The sequence below is a fragment of the Trachinotus anak genome, unplaced genomic scaffold (assembly GCF_046630095.1).
Source record: "Trachinotus anak isolate AG129_WGS33_773 ecotype Australia unplaced genomic scaffold, CSIRO_AGI_Tana_v1 ptg000028l, whole genome shotgun sequence".
Taxonomy (NCBI): domain Eukaryota; kingdom Metazoa; phylum Chordata; class Actinopteri; order Carangiformes; family Carangidae; genus Trachinotus; species Trachinotus anak.
Window position 1 is genome coordinate 10168466 of NW_027273879.1, and position 20236 is coordinate 10188701.

General features: G+C 42.8%; 1 protein-coding gene across 3 annotated transcripts in view; it reads left to right on the top strand.

Moving 5' to 3' along the window:
• The window catches only part of unc5cb (unc-5 netrin receptor Cb), a 109361-nt gene that overhangs the window by 50917 nt on the left and 38208 nt on the right, over positions 1-20236 (top strand). For all 3 annotated transcript variants that reach the window (XM_071466836.1, XM_071466837.1, XM_071466838.1), the window contains exons 2-3: positions 11003-11233; positions 18357-18500. In XM_071466836.1, coding sequence (XP_071322937.1) covers positions 11003-11233; positions 18357-18500 — 375 coding nt within the window. The remainder of the gene's footprint in view (positions 1-11002; positions 11234-18356; positions 18501-20236) is intronic.

Sequence of the window (20236 nt, forward strand, 5' to 3'; positions counted from 1 at the left end):
GTCAACCAAAAACACTGTCATGTTTTTTTTTCTTCCCCAATCCAACGCTCTCTACAGTAAGTAAAGAATTAGCATGTTGTACAACAGAGAGCTTGCGTAACAGTATTAAGATTTTAACAGCATTACAGCCATATCTAACACTTGAGCTGTTGGGCTCAAAGCAGCATAATAAATTGCTGGAAAAGTGGATAGAGTTTGTGTTTTGTGTGGATTTGTATTCTGTGGTTCCATGTGCGTGTGTGTGTGTGTCTGTGCGCATGTCATAACCTTTAGGGCCAGATATAGAGTCATGTCTATTAGCTGGCTATTGCGGTTTTGGTCTTGTTTTTATTATCAGCATCATAACGTGGTGTGGTGGTGGTGCGTGTGTGTGTGCGTGTGTGTGTGTGCGTGTGCGTGTGTGTGTGTGTGCCTTTTGTAACATCACCTCCTGCTCTGCCTCTACTGATCCTGGGGCTAAGATTTATGATTCTGCATTACATCTGCCTTGTCACATTAATTCAGCCATCACACACAGACACATGTACACACAGGCAGACACATACCTCACACCCACCCTCACAGACACACGCACACACACACACCCACAGTTATACCATCACAGCCTGCATTAGGGCATACACCAATGTTTGGTGTATTACGGCATACAGTAAATCCTGATCTTCTTATTTTCCATTTACATCTGAGGTCTTTAGCACATGGCTGCAGGTACCTTTATTCAGCTCAGCAGGAGGAATGGGAACACAGCAGAGGACACAGTTCTAGACAGATAAGGTTTAAAGAAACAGGAGAACTTGTGAAAGCACTGTATGCCTTCTCATGTTTTCTCACCTTGCAATTTGAGTGACGAGATAGCAAGAATGTGATTTAGGAAGCTGATGTGTGAAGGTTGTATATATCTGTGTGTGTGTGTGTGTGTGTGTGTGTGTGTATGTGTGTGTGTGTGTGTGTGTGTGTCTCAGGGGAATAAGCAGGCAGCCAGATTCAGTGACAGACATGGAGAATAGACTGTGTGCTCTGGGGACTGTGTCTCACACATTCTGACACACTTCAGTCTGTAGTGTCCTTCAGATAAAGTGCTGCCAGGGATTTTGTGTGTGGAGGGTTGGACATCAGAGCGCTTCAGGATATATGCGCGAGGTGTGCATGTGGAAAGTGTGTGTACATGTGTGTGTGTATATACATCCTCTTTTGCATAATGTCATTCTTGTACTGAGAGCACACTCTGAATGACTGGATAACTGCTTTTTTTTTTCAGCTGTCATTTGCACTGACAGTTATTATTGTCATCATCCATCTACACATTCATCCTTATATGTCTCCTCTAGCATTTCACTGATGTATGAAAATTCGTAATTTAAGCATGGGTTCGTGCCACTGCTGGTGTCACTGCTGTGTGCATCAGGAAGAAATACTCGTAGAGCTTTTTTTCTAAAACAGCCGTCTGCTGCGGACTGAAAACAACGCTATGAGAGAGAGCGTGAACCAGAATGTTGAAGCTGCGGGTCGTACAGCTAAACAATGAGCTAAGGTTTGCTATAGAGCTCTGTAAAGCCGGGGGGAGCTGCAGATTCAGGTGATGACACTCTGTAAGGTTCATCATTACAAGCAACACCTTCCACATTGTTGTCAAATTGATTTCACATTGTCATTTGATACCTTGTTATTATAAAACAATGATTACAACTGTATAACTGACTGTATTCAAACTATTAGTATATAATCATTATTCTATTATATCCATTACATTACATAGTTACATCAGTGTTTTACCTTTTCTCAACTGTTTTGCAATGTACTAGATTAGTACAGTGCAGGAGCAATTCAACTCGAAGCATCTGAGTTTTTGGTGGGCGATCAGTAAAGTCTATTATAAAACAATGCAGAAACACATATTTATATGGCAATTTCCATGGACCAACACAAGGCCAACACAGAACGTAAACATAAAGATGTTAAAAATGTTAAAAATTCGGAACAGCAACTTCTTGAGCTTTTGGTATGTTTTGCATGCAAAATCTTGCCAGAGTAATGTAGAAGAGTGTAAGACAGGCTATAATGCACACTTGAACATAGACAATGGAAATACTTATGGAAAGCGCCAGCACTTACTTGTACTGTACTTTACACCTCTGCAGCCTTGTGTAAGTAAAGCTAATAAGCAGAGTGGCAGCCTCCACGCTCGTGTCTTTTCAGCCTTGCGATTTAGCACAGAGAATGAATTAGTTACCATTCATTTTCTTTGATATTTAGCCCTCCTCCAGTTTGCAAAGTGATTACAATGGTGATGAATGGCATTAAGACTAGTGAAAGACTTTTCCCGTTGTCTCTTTGAATCAATTTCTTTGCCTCTTTCTGTGTTAGCTCAAATCAGAGACTGTTATGTCAAAACGTTTTTCAATACAGGCTCTCACTCTTGACACAGCTGTGCGGGTCAACCATTTTCAGCTCGTGTTTCACCATGTAGTGCGTCCGTCTTGAATATCCTGTCAAATGTGAATGCAGCCGTTTGTAATTATAATGCTTCTAATGCTAGAGTTTATTCTGTTGGTATAATAGTGATGTAGCCTACTGTGAAAGCTTTTTAGTGAGCGGATCTTGTGTTGCTATTGTCATCTTTCTGTTTGTATGTTCTGTATGGTCTGGTCCTTTGGCCCCTCACTGGTGGCAGAATGGCGCTGCCCGCTGCTCTGAGCCAATTAGCCAAAGTAGAGGCAACGCATCAAGCTATTGGGCACAGTGAGGGGTCAGCGAGTGCGACACGTCTCCACTGACAAGAACCGCTCCACTCCATGGCTCAACGGTCGGTATGGTGCAGGGTGATGGCCCTGTCTGGCTTTGGGCACCCAGGGGTGTGACATGTGACAAGTGAACGGGTATGCCAGTTTGTGCTTAAAAGACCAGTCGTTATGACAGCAAGGGAAGTCAAGCAAGGGGCTTCTGCATGCAGTGGCTGCCTTTAAACTGCATTAAAGTGTTAGTGCATCAGTGAATGTGTGTGTTCAGCAGGCAGTGGGTGGGCGGGGCAGGGAAGCATGACACATTCATATTGACACCTGTCATTGAGGCTATGAAGCATAAAGACAGCAAACATTAAACCTGCATGAAGTTAATTGGGTTTTGTACTGGACTGTCTGTGTTTGAAGCCTTGTTGTACCTTTTTGGAAGGTGTCGGGACCCCCCCCCCCAACTCCTTCTTTACGCCATTTTCCTCTCTTGTCTCTCCCGCGGACTCAGCTCAGAGAGTGATGTCTGTGCCGTCCCGCACCGCACCGTAAATTAGTCCCGGGTGGTGACATGGTGCTTGCTGGGTAATTTGGACAATGGGGCGTTTGACAGCTCACCCATCACAGCTACAGCGCCCCAGGGAGCCACTACTCCTCCTGAGCTTTTCTCTCTCTCCTTGCTCTCCTCTCCTCTCTCCTCTCTTGGTGCTGATGGAGTGACTCTCTAAGTAGCAGCATCATTCTCCGATCAACCACCGAAATGGCTTTTCATCCAGGAGGGAGCAAATGGGGGCGGGGGGGGGATTGGAGGCAAGGGGAGAGGATGGGAATATACAGTACAGAGAGAACGTTGGAAAACCATAACTGCTGGAGAGTGAACAGAGAGACATTTGTAAAGAAAAACGAGACACAGTGCTTGTGATGCGTGTGAGAAAAGTGAGGGGAAAAAACAAGAAAAAAGATTTCTCACGGCCCTGCATTAAAAAGCTTTCAATGAGGAGCCACCTCAAGGGTGTAAAACAAACAAGTGTACGCACAATGTAAAAGACGACATTGGGAACATGGTAAACAGCTAAATGGCAATGATAAATACCCTGTTTGTGCATCAAAGCAGCGTGACCTTTGCTCTGGGATGAAAGGTTTCATTTGTCTTTAAACAGACGTGCAGTGGGCTCTTTATTTATTGACCTTTCTCTCCCAGTTACTCTCCAGTGTGACTGTTTCTGTGGCATTTTTCTGCAGTGTTTATGTTAACACTTGTAATCTGCTAAAGGAATATAACACATGGTCTGGCTTTGTCTGTTGACCAGTTGAACAGATTTCAAGCCAGATCTCTCATCCCAACCTCGCTACATTATTCCCTCACTTACTCTCTGTTAGTCATGGATCGAAGAAGGTGGCTGCTCTCCTCTGGTTATCACATTATCACAAGGGATCATTATTTTCTTTTAATTACAAAAATGCCAATTAGTCAGTGTTCTGTATATCCGAAATTATTTGAAAATTGGATTTTAATACAAAATCGTTTTAAGAATGTGGTTTGAAAACACCATATCCAGTGCCAACACTAGGTTTTTTGGATTTTTTGACACATTTTTTACAGCACATTTTCACTCTATTTTTATCATCTTATATATATGTATTTTTATTTCATTTCAAATGTCTTTTTTTTTTCAAGAGGATCTTGATTACTGGGTGAAAGGTGTTAATGTTTAGATATGTGGTGGTCTATCTGACTTCTGCTTTATAAAACTGAGTATTTTTGGGATGAAAATTAGTAAGAAATTAAAATGATGAGCCTTAATTATCATGATACTTTGACCTTGCCTTTGCTGGCACTGTGATGTGGCTGGACAGACAGTGGCCAAAGCCTAGCATGACCCTGGCAACCACCAGCTGCCTCCTGCCAGAGTGTAGCCTGAGAGGGCTGAGTGAAGGTCAGGGATAAGGACCAGAGAGAACATGTAAACACCACCAATGAGAAAGACATCACTAGATATGCAAAGACAGGCAGAGAAAAAGAGGACGGTGGTCTGATTACACAATGTAATGACTGCTCTTACTAAGTATGTTGTCTTTTTTATATTGGATTCTCCTCTTTTTTTTCTCCACATAATAAGCTAAGATGGGGACAGGTGAAAGACTGAAAGGAACACACAGGGTACTTTTCACTGCATGAATACCCATTTCTTAGTAGATAGATTTTTCAGTGCTTATCTCCAGACATACAACTGCTTTCCTTTCAGCTGTGTGTTTGCACTTTACCGCAGTGGGCTAAATCATTTTGTGGAGATTCATTTTTCCAATTACAACACATCCTCTGGTAAAGATAAGACCCATGAATTGGACCTTTCCATAATGCCCCCATTGAATTATTCATTTGGTTTATTTAGTCTCTTTAGTGTGCATGAGCCTTGCAGTGGAATGACTATGAGCTGCGAACTGATTGGGAGTGTAATGTTGGAGCCATCTGATTTTTAACTTTAGGGAATGTCTGCTTGTTTTTCTGGACTACTCCTCCCCTGCTAGGTTGTGTGATGGCAGGATTCCCTAGAGATGAAATATGAGTGTGCTTAGCACGCCACAGCAGAGAAGCTCAGATAGGACAGGGCAAGGGAGGGGTCACTGGCCCCCAACAGTAATCAATAAATACCTGCTGCAGTCAACGTTAGATAGGGCCCTGCAGACAATGTGTATAGACACATTAGTGTATATAAAGCACTCGGCTGGAAAGAGACATTAGAGTAGAAGGAAGCCTGTGCTCATTTTGCCTGTTTCTCATTGAGCTTCTAAAGGATTTTGCTTTTAAAACAACGACCATACATATTGATTTAAGCCATCGGTATGTATGGATCTTTACTTAATCCAATACTAACAAGTATTGACTAGGGAAAGTCATTACCATTGATTTATGTTCACTCAATATAATGGGTAGGTGTGCTCAAAGCTCATTTATAGGTAGATCTGATTGACAGTCTATTTATCCTGCTTCAATTGACATGACAGCTGAGTGGTTTATTATTCTGCTTGACCACTCAGCTGCAAACCACCTCTTGTCCTTCCCCATGGCAGCATAGCAGAAACATCTCCTAGTAAAACTGCTGTCTAGCTATCTAGCCAACCACTTACCAGTCTTTGTCTCTATTTGGAGCGGGGGTGAGGAGGATGAGTGGGAAGAAAAGTGAAAGGGAGAAGGAAAGAGAGGAGGGTGAAGAGGATAAATAGGAATAAAACAGGAACGAAGAGGGAGAAGATTTATGCCAGCGTTCATCCTTGTTCATGCTTGACTCTCCCCTGATGGAAGGGAAACATTGGCCCCAGTGATACAGTGCTTTCCCTGGGACAATAAATCTGCTGGAGTACAGATAGAATAGAGAGAGCTTATCTTGCACAGGGGTGTCAGTGGCCAGCATTCAAAAGCTGTTATCACGGACATATACAATATATGATATAAGAAATACAGTCTTAGGAATATTCAGCAGAGGTGTGCAGTACAGGCAGACAGATGATAGACCCACTATAGTACGCTATATACAGCTTACATAGAGTGTATAGGGTATAACCTGTATGTACTGTGTGGATGGCTTTTTACATCTCTATCAGCCAACAATAGACGGCCATATCTTTATACACCGATACAAGAACAGTAAAAAACATGCAAACAATTCATAATTTCATATTTGTCTCTCATTGTTATTCTGAACAATTAGTCATGTGAGCATTTGAAGTCTTTGGATTTTAAAAGTACTGCTAAAATGATAACTGATGGCCTGAATCTTTTGCTATTTGTGTTGAGCATAGCTGTTGGAGTTTGTAGACATGGTGTCATAGTAGATGACCAGGTCCTGTGTGACTGCGATTTCCATCGTCTGATTATTGTTATGAAAGTCTTGTGTGGACAGTGTTGACATATGAATTCTGCTATTATGAAAGGTCTCCAAGCAGCATAGGTTCTCTGTAGAAGTCTCTACTGCACCTCTGTGGTCGAGCTCCAGCACCAGTGTCATTAAAACATGCCTTACAGTGTCTTTACAGTGTCTTTATTAGTGTTGGCATATCAAACATTGCAGAGATAGCTTCCTAAGTGAGACATAATACTTTGTATTTGGATAGACTTGAATGATTTTTCCTCTCTGATCTCCATTGTAAATCTAGAGATGGATTCACAATGTTAGTGAATCCTAAGTGCGTAATAATCTGGTCTCATGTGCTTTGCTGTTAAATGCTCACTTCTCCTCACTCTGGAGCCATGTAGGGAGATTTACAGATATCTTTGTACGTTTAGAGCTGGCAGATTTCCAGAGGATCTTTCATGGAAAATCGTCTTTGGCTCCTGGTGACATATAATGTCATTTATGGTCTGAAAGAATTTGTGAAAAGCCAACAGAGGTCCAGGTCAACGTCATCGCAGCCTGGACACTGACTCCATGTCTAATGTATTCTGGATGTCCTGTCATCAGTTTTCACTGTTCTCAGCACAATAGACCTCATTAGTGTGACAAATGAAATGATGGTCCAGTAATGGAGGTATTACTACTGCTTGAACTACATTTGCTGGATGATTCTTCATACAAGCAGCTAGTGCTTATTTCCAATGGAAACTATTGATGTAAGGTAGTCATTATGCCCCTGTTGTGTCTAGGATTCAGTGAGGTGATGGTTACCCAGACAACGCTGAAGGAAAATACTGTCTATACAAACCTGTAGAAGAAATGAGGAGCACAGGAAACATAGACATTGGCTAATTGGACAGGTCATCCTGGTCTTGGCGAGCTGTTTACCTCGCACTTAATAGTCCAGCGCTACAGGGTGCACACTCCATAACCTCACACAGTGGATGTGAATTTCTGTGTCTGTCTGTGTGTCTGGTGTGGGATCTGCACACTTAACTATGCAACAGTTCATGTATTTATGTAACGCTTCTTTTTTTAGCTCATGATGTGCCTCTTTGTGCATGTCTTTGAGGTGTATGTCTTTTCTCTGACACTGCGCATCAATATGAGGCTGTGCCAGGGTTATGAGTCTGGTTTGACTTTGATTTGCTCATGTCCAAAATGTAATCATCCCTTAATATTGCTCCACTCCCACGGCTATTGGAGTTGACTCAAGCCAAAGAGGGGCTGATTGCCAAGACCCTCTCATTCCTCCCTTCACTCCCACTTGCTAAGCTTGGATTAATTTGATTATTTCTGATCCCTTTTTAATTTGCTTTTTTTTTTTTTCAAAACCATTTTTTCCCGAACCTGATGAATACACTGACAATGCAAGGAGGCAAATTTCATCATTAACTTTATTTTGAGAGCAATACGCAGCTCATTTATCTTTAAAACTTTTTGTAGTTGGGATGTGGAACTGATATAAAATTCAACTAATATTCAATTTGAGTCTTAAAATATTCACTAATAAGAGTTGCAATATGAATTAAGAAAACACACCCCAATTACAGAGCAAAATATAGTTTGAACAAAAGTGCTGCAAGGACATATTTCATTAAATCTTAAACACTTAATGTGGAGGCAATTCAGAAAATTTCTGATTAAAATCAAGCCACAGAATTATAAATGCCTGGAAAAATCCATAATGCTTATCAAATAGTGGAGACATGCCACATTAATGTTCCTTTTAAAGGGATGTGACACTGAAAAAGAGGGGAAATTATTTTGTAATGCATATTTGATATGTGTAAGTATGGTAATATGTTCTGCATTTGTTAAGTAATAGGCTTGTTATTAAAAACACTGTAGCTGTGTGTATCCGCAGAGATTGCATCATGCTGAACATGGCAATGCCTAAACCTCTAAACTATTTTATCATGAACTGTCATCTCGTTGCATATGAATGGAGGCAGTGTGAGGGGGGAGCCAGAAAAAAAGTAATGTTTCTCTTTGAGCCTCTTCTTACTCTCAGTATTCTGCTCACCAGGGAGGGAGATGCTGGGATGCTGGATGTTGGGTGGGGAAGGAGGGGTTATGGGGGCTGCAGCATGATTGGTAAGAGTCAGGGTCTTTCATTTTGTCATGTGGCTTGTTTTTTTCATTTCTGGGCTGATTTTTCACTGGAGGGCTAGTTCTATTCACTTGAATGTATTATTTCTCGCGCTGAGGAAGTTGATGAATTCGAATATCAGTGAGCAAGTTTGTGTGTGCCCCTGTGCGCATTAATGCCCGCGCGGGTGTATGTGTGTGAGCGCATGAGGCGCGCGTCGCTCTGTGTGTAAGGGAGCCACGCTTTCATGGCTGTTTTAGATCTCTCTGCCTCACAGTTCCACAGAAGCGAGGGAGCCAGGAGGGAGAGAGAGAGAGAGAGAGAGAGAGATGGAGAGATAATGGGAATGGAGGGTGAAAGAAGGCTAACACAATCTTTAATGAGTTTCCTTGGTTTCTGGGTCAGGGTCCCCTGGCTGAGGATGTGGGTGGACTGAGGACTGTGGAGCAGAAAAGAACAGACTAAGCCAAGGTCTGCTGAAATAGACTTCTACATTAAAGAGTCATCACCTACATAAAGACATAAAGGATGAAAAGCTTGACACTGTTTCAAAGTTTTTTAGTGTTTAGACAGCAAAAGATGAAAGTTGATCAGCTAATGATCGTCTTCTAGCTCTCTGTTGCACCCACACAGACTGTGTAAAGAGGCAGTTTCTCTTAAAGGTCAGAGGTCACCTGAGGATTTACTGACTCTACTCAATTAGCAGCAGATTAGGAGGGAGAGAAGTTTGTACTTTTATTATAAAAAGCACACTCACACCAGCACACTGAAAACACCAGCATCACACACACACCCACACATGCAGACAACACTTTCATAACAGTACATGGACTAACCCCTCCCCCCCCTGCAGTGAGGATGGCTTTGGTCATTTTCTGATTGGCTCCTACTGCCCTTTCATTTCCTAGCAATCAACTTCAATCTGTGGCAGGTATGGAGGGAGAGATAACATTAGAGAGACATCATGGGGAGATATCAGCTCAGCCGAGACATTATTTAGTGCTCTCAAAGCATCCAGGAGGCAACCTCTGTCAGACAACAAGGCTCCAGCATGTCCACACAGGACAGGGAGGCGGGTAGATAGAAGGACATGGAAGAATTACTGATGGGCTGATAAACTCCTCTGTTATCCGAACAGTCTGCTTTGCTGTTTCTGTCATCCTGTCCTCTGTTTCTGTCTGTCTGCCCAACTCCATTTCAGTGTCTCAATCTATGTCTGTCTGGCTGAGTTACTTCCACCGTCTGTCTCTGTTCTTCCTCCTTCTCTCTCTCTCTCACCTTCTGTTTCCTCACTGTATCTCTGTCTCTATTACTCTGCCTTCTTTCCTTCACACTTGTGAATAATTGATGTCTACCGGTTCGATGGTAAGAATAGAACAGTTCTGGAGGTGACAAATGGGGTGGCGAATAGGCCTCATCCTCCTCTCTTCAAAGAGTTAGAAAGTTAGCCGTGCTCGCTCGTGGGCGTGTATGCCCATATATTTGTGTGCTTGCGATATTTTGTGCCACTGCGAACATTTGTGTTCATGTTTGTGTGAGAGCGAGTGTGCGCGCACGCATACAGTTGTGTGTATGTGATTTAAGACAGGGAGATGAAAGGGAGTTGTAATTACAGGGAAGCGTATCTGTCTACTGCAGAAGTATCCGAGGAATGGCACAAACTGGGCCAAAAGCCTGAGGTCATTAGATCTGCTGCATGTGTGTGTGCACGCCTGTATGTGTCTGTGAGCTGGTGAGTGTGTGTGAGAGAGAGAGAGAGAGAGAGAGAGAGAGAGAGAGAGAGACAAAAGTAAAGAGACAGACAGAGAGAGAGTGTGTGAGAGAGAAACTGGGAGACAGAGAGAGATCAGCTTATAACTTCAGTTCCTCAGAGTCAACCTCTGAACTCTGCTTCTCGTTATTGGCTCTGCCTCTCTCTTGTTTCTCAGCAGTAGCTGGTTGTGGTTAGACCAAGCAAGGCCTGGTTTCTGTAAATCCATGCAGCCTTATTGCCTGCGAGGAATCCCAGAATTTCCTGCTTTCCAAAATACACTTGTGTAAACATTCCACAATATCAAATGATAGGGATTTCACTGTGTGCTGTGAGAATGGATAATCCCATGCAAAGACTGTGGTTATAATACACTGTCCCACTGTCTCTTGTCTGCTTTCCTTTCTCTCCCAACCCCATCTTCTTTTCTCTCTCTTTCGCTTTCTTTCTGCGGCTTTTTGCCTCTTCTCCTTCCCTCCCTCCCTTCATCTTTCTTTTCATATGCACCTCCCTCCCTCCCTCTCTCCCTCCATCTTCACAGTTGAGGATGACTTCATTGGTCTCGGTGATCTGCCGGAAACCTTCCCTTCAGACCCCCCAGAGCCACTGCCCGTGTTTTTGATGGAACCAGAGGAGGCTTACATTGTCAAGAACAAGCCGGTCAACTTATATTGCAAGGCCACACCCGCCACCCAGATCTACTTCAAGTGCAACAGCGAGTGGGTTCACCAGAAGGAGCACACTGTGGAGGAGCGGGTTGACGAGAACTCAGGTCAGTTAACAGAACCCAGACATTCACCCCAACCTGCACCCTATGACATCTGTGCATGTACAGGGACATCACACTTCCTGTATTGGAAAAAAAAAATGATGCCAATCATCATAATTCAGGAAACAAATAAGTACATATCATTTGTAGGAGATAGGGTTGATCAAAGCCTACATACACATACTATTTGCTCACAAAAATGTGTGTACAAACACACAATGGCTTATCTGCTTATCAGTTTTACAGGGCATCACCTTATTTGCAGAAATGGCTTTGACTAAGAGGGTCTCAATGAGGACAGATTTCCTTTTGGCACACTAGCACTACCACTTCTGTGGTGTGTGTGTATCTGTGTGTGTGTGCGCCTTTGAGTGTGTAGGTGTGTGTTTATGTACATGTTTGTGAGCATCTAGAGGAAGTGAAGGTAGTGAAGCTCCAGCAGGGTTGTTTTCGACAGAATTCGGCCCCCGAAGGCACTAGAGCCATTACACACAACAGCCGAGCACTGATTGGCTGCATTCAGCCGCTGTATTGGAAATTGAGTTCTTTCTGTCGCCCACAGGTACCAATCACATCGCATTTACCCTTTTCATCCCACTGTTTTGCCACACAGGTCCACATGGTCACACACAGACGCACTGACAGCTGCTCACTCACTTAAATGTGAATGCTTCAGTTTCAAGCACACTTAGATGCACCTCAGCAATCGTCAAGCATTCTCTTACAGCTTGTATCTGTTGTCTTTAATAAAAAAATACCTCTGTATTCTGATTCCCTGAACTGTATGAAAAACGCCGCATTAAAAACAGCAGCCAACACATACACAAAAGGAGTGTTACAGCACAGGTACAAGATGCAAAAGCAGATACACAGACACGAAAAGAGTGTTGCAGCCAGCACAAATATGAAAACAACCTGAATCACCACCTGAAATCATTTCGTTTTGACCTAGTGTACTTGAGGAAGAATACGCAGATCTGAGGATGTGTTTCATGGTTATGATTATGACAAAGAAGAGGGTTAAGGTAGCACTGGCTCTTCGCCTTTGTGTCAGAAGGTTTTGTGCTAAAAGCATCAACATGGAAAACATCCCACACATCATACGCGCACCCACTCTACACAGCCATATCCACAGGCTATTTACTGCACAGATATTCATTCATTTATGCTCCTGCACCACACACAGACACACACACACACACACACACACAAACACAGACACACCACTAGAACCCAGTGCAGCCTCTCTCAGCCCACTCCATTGCTCTCTGATTTCCCCAGATTGACAGAAAAGGAACACCGATAGAAAGTGGCCGGCCTGGTCAATACCACTGACAGTGTAGCCCGAAGAAATCTGATCTCTCCCTCTCTGCCCTCCTCTTCTCCTCCCCCTTTGTTTCTCTTTTTCTCTCGTCCTCTCTCTGTGTCTCACTTTCATGTTGGAGGAACTTAAGATCTTATGAAAATAAGATGAAATGAGAGATAATGAGATTAAGAGAGTGGAAGAGACTGAGAGAGTGAACACAGAAACCAGAGATGTTGGTGCTTCTTTAGGCTACAGCCTGCATCCATTCCATCCTTATCCAGATGTTTGACTCCTATGACAACTAGGGTGCTGTCCACTTCAAATACTGTACATACACATTAATGACACTGTAGAGTTTGTGTGTGTATTGTGTGTTTTTGGCATTTGAAATAGACTAGAATCCTCTGGAAGTGCCTGTTTGCTTTAGTAAATTATCATTGGTGCAGCCAGGTGGCTTTAGAAGTCACACATTAGTTCAGCAGGAATCATTGCGTGTTAGTTCAGTCATTTGTAGTGTAAACACACCTGTATTCCAGATTTGGTGAGTCAGTGTCATGGAAAACAGAAGAACACCACAGCCAACTCTGCAAAAAGGTGCTTGAGAGGAACAAGTAAGGGTTGGGATATGAGAACATTTTCCTGTCACTGGGCATCCCTTAGAGTACAGTTGGATCAGTCAGTAAGAAAAGGCAAGAGTATGGCACAGCTGCCTGCGGCAAGACGTCCTCAAAAACTGAGTGGGAGTGTAAGACAACGACTAGTGAGAGAAGCCACCGATAGACCTATGACAGTTCTGAGGGAGTTGTGATCTTCAAGGGCTCACATTGGACAGACTCTACATACAACAACAGTTGCTGGAGTGCTTCACCAGTCGCAGCTTTACTGCTCTCAAAATAACACTCACATGACATCTTGGCTACAATTGTCAGGAGTTATGTGGGAGATTCAAGTCAGCTGTAAGATGGTTGTATGGTGTGATGAGGCCAACACTGAGCTGTTTGGCTATCAGGGTGAGTCCAGGTGTCAATCCAGTTAAGTATCTGGTGCTGGACTTGAAAAATGCTGTTAACTCACGATCCCCAGTGTCTCTATATGACAGAGCGTGAGCAGTTTTGTGGAGAAGAACAGGGGGAAAATGGTGGTGTCAAGATGTGCAAAGCTGATACAGACCTATCCACACAGACCGAGGGGCATCTACTAAATACTGACTTGGAGGCGGTTCATACTTATGCAAGCAATTATTTTGTATTTTATAATTGGGATTAATCAGATGAGTTTGTTGAGATTTGTTTTCAGCTTGACATTAAAGGGTCTTTTTCTGCCGATCAGCGTCGCATTAAATCTATTCGGATTCAGTACTTTACCACAATAAAACATGAAAACTTTCAAAAGGGGTGAACACTTTTTACGATGCAAATAACAATAAAAGTGTCATGGAAACAATTCCCTGCTAAAGGCAAAATTTGTGCACCATCAGTAGTTGCACTGTAATCATCAAAATGACTTCATTCACTGATAGCCTTTCCCCACACCATGTTCTTCACAGCATGAAAATGGTAAATGAACTGCACTTATATAGCACTTTTCTAGTCTTATCGGTCACTTTACAATACACACATCACACCCATACACTGATGGAACAGCCATCAGGGGCAATTTAGGGTTCAGCAGTTTACGGACTGGAGGAGCAGGGCATGGAACCACCGACCTTCTGGTTAGAGGATGACCCGCTGTACCTCCTGAGCCACAGCTGCCCCAACAACTTACCTGGATCTACTTTGCACAATGGTTTTACAGACTGCCAATGCATACAACGCACAGTGGGAGACATGGAGCACATGTGATGCAAAAAACCCACCAAAAGTACATGTAGTCCATTAAACTGATTACCATCTCAAGAGGTGGAATTGGACATTATCATTTACTGAGGAGCAGGTGATTACATTTAGAAAATAAAAGGCCCTTTGATTGCATGTGATTATCCTTTGAGCAGCAGCCAGTTAACACAATAAAAAATCAGAGAAAGGAAGTGCTGCCCCCCCACAAAAAAAAGAATTGAAACAACAAATAAAAGGAAAAAAAAGTTATATTTCCACAGTCGACAGAATGGATTGTCGTTGCACCTGTGTAAAAGAGTTGTTCAGTTGGGCAGCAGTACGGAAGGCAAATTAACCACTCCGATGTGAACTGAGACCTGTTTTACATGGAACAATGAGGGAGGACACATGAAAAAAAAAAAGCCATAGATTCAGATCATGGGTAGAAAATGTCACATATCAGGAAGCAAGAATGAAAAAGTGGTGAGACGGAACAAAGCTTGATGGCAGCTTTAGATATTCACCTGAACACCGTAGCATTTACCTCCCAGTGTTGAGAGCAGGTTATAGTCTCTGGTGAGCAAAAGGAGCACTGATCAGAGCAAATGAGCAGCAAATTAATTATGAGTAGACGAAGGTAGTGTAATATACACTGGAGACGGTTTGTCACTCTCTCTGAGATATGAGTTAGAAGATCAAACAGGAGCACTCTCCAGCTGGCCAGATAATCAGAGCACTTACTCCCTCCCTCCTCCTCCAGTTCTCCTTCAATGACCAATGCCTCCTCTTCTGCCTGACTGCTCTGATCAATAATGTTAGCCAGCGCTAATACTAAGGAGCTAGGCTATCTCACTTTAATGACCACATTAATAATGAATCATCTCCAATGAGGCGCCCTACTTCAGGCAGCTATTAATGGGACATATTGTAGAATCATTTCTGTGGCTAATGGCCACATTGACGGCCGTGAAGTAGCCCCTCGTCACTGACCCTGACACGGTCTACGCTCGCTTTCTGTCTGTGTTTTGTTTAGTTGTTGTCATTGTTATGCTACACAATGTGCTAAGAGCTGCTAGCTGAGCAAACGCATGAAGTCACTGGATGAGGTCAGCAGGCTCGGCTCTTCTGCTAGAGGGACTCTTCTGATGTGTTTCAAGTAGACATCAGAAAGAGTTTAATCCAGCTTTAGTAATAGCTATGAAGTCATGAATGACTCTTAAAGGAGACATATAGCTAGTTGTCATCATCACTTAAGGCTCTCACAGGACAGCTATTGTAACAACATCAGACAGACAAGTCACCACTGTAGAACCTTCTTCAGAAACAATCTGGAGCACAGGCAGAAAAAAAAAAATTAACTGATTCTGGCGCGTGTTTTATGCCCTCAGAGAATTCATATCTACTTATTGTTTCCACTATTGATTTTCTCGCTGCTACTTTGTGTTAGATGTTCTCCCAACATCACATCCATCCTTGACATTCTCAAACTAACAAGACGCAGCCTCTCAGACAAACACTTTGGCATACAGTACAGACAACCACAGACAAACACACACGCACACTCACCGTTAGACTCACACATGCATGTAGACGCTCACACACATGCAGAGACAAATGCTCACACAACAGACGTGGCTGTTCCTCTGCCTGTCGGCACACTGTGTAAATTTTACATGAGAGCTAAGCTGGTGTGTGGGATGTCACTGTGCCTGGTGTGTGCGCCAGAAACAAGCAGGCTGTGTGAATGCGCTGAACCTGAAGTAAAATGGCATGTTCGTTTTTCAACCATCCATTCTCTTTGCATTTTTCATTCAGACACCGAGTGTATAGACCTACTCAGACTATACAGCACTTCCTGAGCCTTTGTATAAATTGTGGTTTTCAGAGGAAGAGTAGAAAAATAATGAATATTAACATTCACATAAGCAGATGAGACAAATATACAGACCGATATGATACTATTAGTTGTTTCATTGATGACAACAAATATTTATTAAGGTTTCTGTTCCATTTTAGCAGTATTAAGTCATAACCTACAGTTATAATCATTGTATGATCTGTGTGACAAGGTCACAGTAATATATGCAGAATATGTGTCAGAGAATACTGGATCCATGCAAAAATAAAATTATATTGCATTCAAAGAGAATGAAATGTTTGTTGAACATGAAAGCGACACCTGTTTGGTAGTCTTACCCCATTTCAGAATGCCCCCCTTTGTTTCAGGTTGAGTAGGTGGTGAATCACTATGTAATGAATTAGATTTCAGGCAAAGATGAGGTTACTGATTGAAGGAACACTGGGACGATGAGTCAATGATCTGTGACACAGTTTCAAGACAGCGCATGATAATGATGTCACATCAACAATACACGGCATCCCTTTAGGTAAGACCTAAATAAGACAAGAGTAATTTGTAGAAATAGTTAAATAAACTTATACTAACACTTAACACTAATTTGCATGTCAAGGGACCAGCAGTCTAGTGGGAAGAAATGTCAAAAATGGCAAGGTTTGGTTAGCATTACAGGCAGGTTATAACTACGCACATAACCAAGAAATTGTTTGCACAACTCATTAAACTTTGAATTGGATGTGTTACAACTGCAACAGACTCCAATTCTGTCACTCTGTCAGCTAACAGCAAAAATGGCCATAAACAAGTCATCCCCAAGTGAGTAAATAAAGAGCAGGTCTGGTTTGTAACACTGATGACAGTCTGAATTTGGTATACACACAGTTTGTTCTTAATGGTTATGGCTGGAGTTGGTGTTGTAATGGCAAAGGGAATGTTTTCTAGGCACACAAAGAGCAGCTTCAATAGCAAATAGGCATAATTTGAATGTCATAGTCCACTTTCTATTATTGCTGACCAGGTACATGAGTGTGACAGTTCCAGAAAAAATTACATCAACTTGACTCTTTCTTTCCAGTGGGCTGCTCAGCCCCACACATCTAAACCTTATAGAGCAGCACTTTGGGGATGAGGTGGCATTGGATATTCACAGCATGTTCCTTTGAAAATCTGAAGAGCTGTTACAGCACTATTGAGTCAATGTGTCCTGTAAAAAGTTTCCAGCATGAATCCATGAGTACTGAAATTCAGGTTACACTGGAGACCAGCAGCGTCCACCTGGAACTATAGGGAATAATTCACTTCTGATAGTTACCATCCTGCTCACTTTGGGTTTGGAGTGTTGTGCATAATATGGACCCTGTTTCTTTTTTTCCATAAGGATTTCATGATTTCACCAATGTTCTCACAAATGTCTGATTCAGTCAAAAAAGATGATGGATTGAGATCTGAAATACAGCACTATTTTCCATGAGAAGCATTTGTATCTTCAGTTAATGCTCCTGCACCGCATGATAAATATTCATGCATTCGATTCATGTGCTCTCACACATACACATATACAGACATGCATAGCCATGCACACACTGTAGCAATAGCATAATCTGCTCTAGTGGGGCAGCTGTGGGTAGATGCATTTGTTTTGGGGATGATTTGTTTGTTTGGGTCCTGGCACCCAGATGAGCAGTAATCAGAGGAGTTAGCAAACAGGATTGTGTTATCCATGATGCAGAGTATCCTCCCCCACAGGGCCCAGACCCAAACAGCTCAACGCTCTGGCTCTAGAATCGGGGCCAGACTGACACAAACACAGCCACGCACACACACCAGTGTCAAAGTATGTGATGTGACTGATGTAAATTATACTGATTTGTTTGATAGGATTTATATTATACATGTCTGTGTGTGGATTGTTAGCGTAAATGATTTCAAGTGATTCATTTTTGTCTGTTTTAGTAACTCATTTTCACTTTTTTGTCAATCTGCTGATGCACTAATGTGAATTTTCTGCCGCTCTCCTTCACTTTCTCCCCTCCCTCTCGTACATTTGTCCTCATTAAACCTCTTTTCCATATCTCTTACTGCCAACCTTGTCCTCCCTCCTCGCATGCTTTCTCTGTCTCCCTCCCTTTCTGTCTTTCCTCACAGGCCTGGTTGTGAGGGAGGCCAGCATAGAGATCACTCGGCAGCAGGTGGAGGAGCTGTTTGGGCCGGAGGACTTCTGGTGTCAGTGTGTGGCCTGGAGCTCCGCAGGGACCACCAAGAGTCGCAAAGCCCACGTCCGCATCGCTTGTGAGTATTCTCCCTCTCCCATCGTTCCTTTCTTCATCCCATTACTGAGACTTTATCGTTCCTCCCATCTTTGTATTCCTCTCCAAACAAAATCTCTTGGCTGCAAAGAAAATGTGTCTCACAGACTGACTTGTGTATCATGACGGATTTATAGATTCTGGAGATGGATGCAGCGAAAAAAGGGTTTTACTAACATGGGACTGAAGTGTCCCTTTGAACGTGAGTTGGTAAAAAGCCTGTAAAGCCTGAATCAGTTCCCTTGTGTACGGTGGGGAGAGCTGCGGCAGTGTATACACAGTGGAGAGGATATGGCACATGTTTAAGCCAGAGTTCCCTCTTTTTCTTGTAGGTGGTCCTCATTTGTTCTTTGCCTGTGTGTTTGTCCTCCTACTGAAAAACACAGCACAATTGCTTCCAAGTAATGAGAAACATTCTGTTGCTTCTAAAGTTTGGGCTGATTTTTAATTGTTCCCAAAAGGATCTGCCAATCAAAAACTGAAAAGTACTGAAGCTCCAGAGGACATGCTGAGAAAAGTGGAGTTAAAAGGATATAGCTTCGCATCAAGGCAATGCTTCTGCAACACAACACAGATTACATAACACAACTGCTCACACACTGTTGTCAAACTTCCACCTGAAGGGACTTCTTTTATAGTATCATCTAGATCATCGCTCTTTCAGCTCCTGTCAAAGACACTGTGACTGACATGTCCCGCCCAGCTTTGCTGTTTATGTTTTGACTTGTGGCAAACAAGAAAAAAATAAAAATACAACACCCACTTGCAGTGTGTATAGTAGTCTGCATCAAATAGGCTGTATTGTTATCACTGCTGGATAGGGCTGGATAGGGATATCTGGATATCTGGAGCCTAATGTTTGGCTGGCAACTCAGTGCCACTGTCGAAATGATTCAATCTCCCCTCCACATTACAGCACAGTACGGAGTCAATATCCATGGTTTTCACCTGATCTACTCCATTTAGAGGCACTTAGCAGTCATATTCATGTCTTTCTCAATTTGTATCTCACCTAATTCTCTTTCTCAACATTTTCTTTATATTGCTGTCTCTTTAACGCCCTCTCTTACTGTTTCCCTCTTGTTTTCTGTACAGTTTCTCTCTAAATCCAGTTTATTCCCTCTATTTCAAACACCAGTAGCTCTTCTCATTACTGCTACTGTTACACTATCCTGGTGAATCCGAATCATGCCTCTCAGTCTCCCACCGAGCCCACTCCCGCTGCTCCACCTCCTATAATCACCCATGATGAGCAGCCTGCCAGCACTAACCTATCCCTCAAATCACAATGGACCCCCTCTTCCCCTCCCATTAGCTTCTGCTGAATGGATTAGCTCCTCTACTGGGCTCTCTCTCTCTCTCTCGCTCTCCAGGCAGGCTTCTTGTCAGAGCCAGACTCTATCCCGTTAGGCTAATGGAAACTGGGTTTGTTTTCCTCTCCTCTCCCATCATCTAAACATATACAGTTTAATCAGACGGTGACTCAGAGCCAGCGCTGGCGAGTTAAGAGGCTGTTGTGTTGAAGAACTGGCTTTCAGACTTGCAAAAAGGCTGGTCTGGCTGAAGGTATTGTCAGGGTCTATGTGTGCTTGTCAGAGGAAGAGGGAATGTGTGAATCCCTTGTGATTGCCTTGCTTTCATTTGACCTCCATAAATCTGTTTTGATTGGCCTCCATTTTTGGGGGGGTGCAGTGATTGCTTGCCAAAGAGAGACAATAT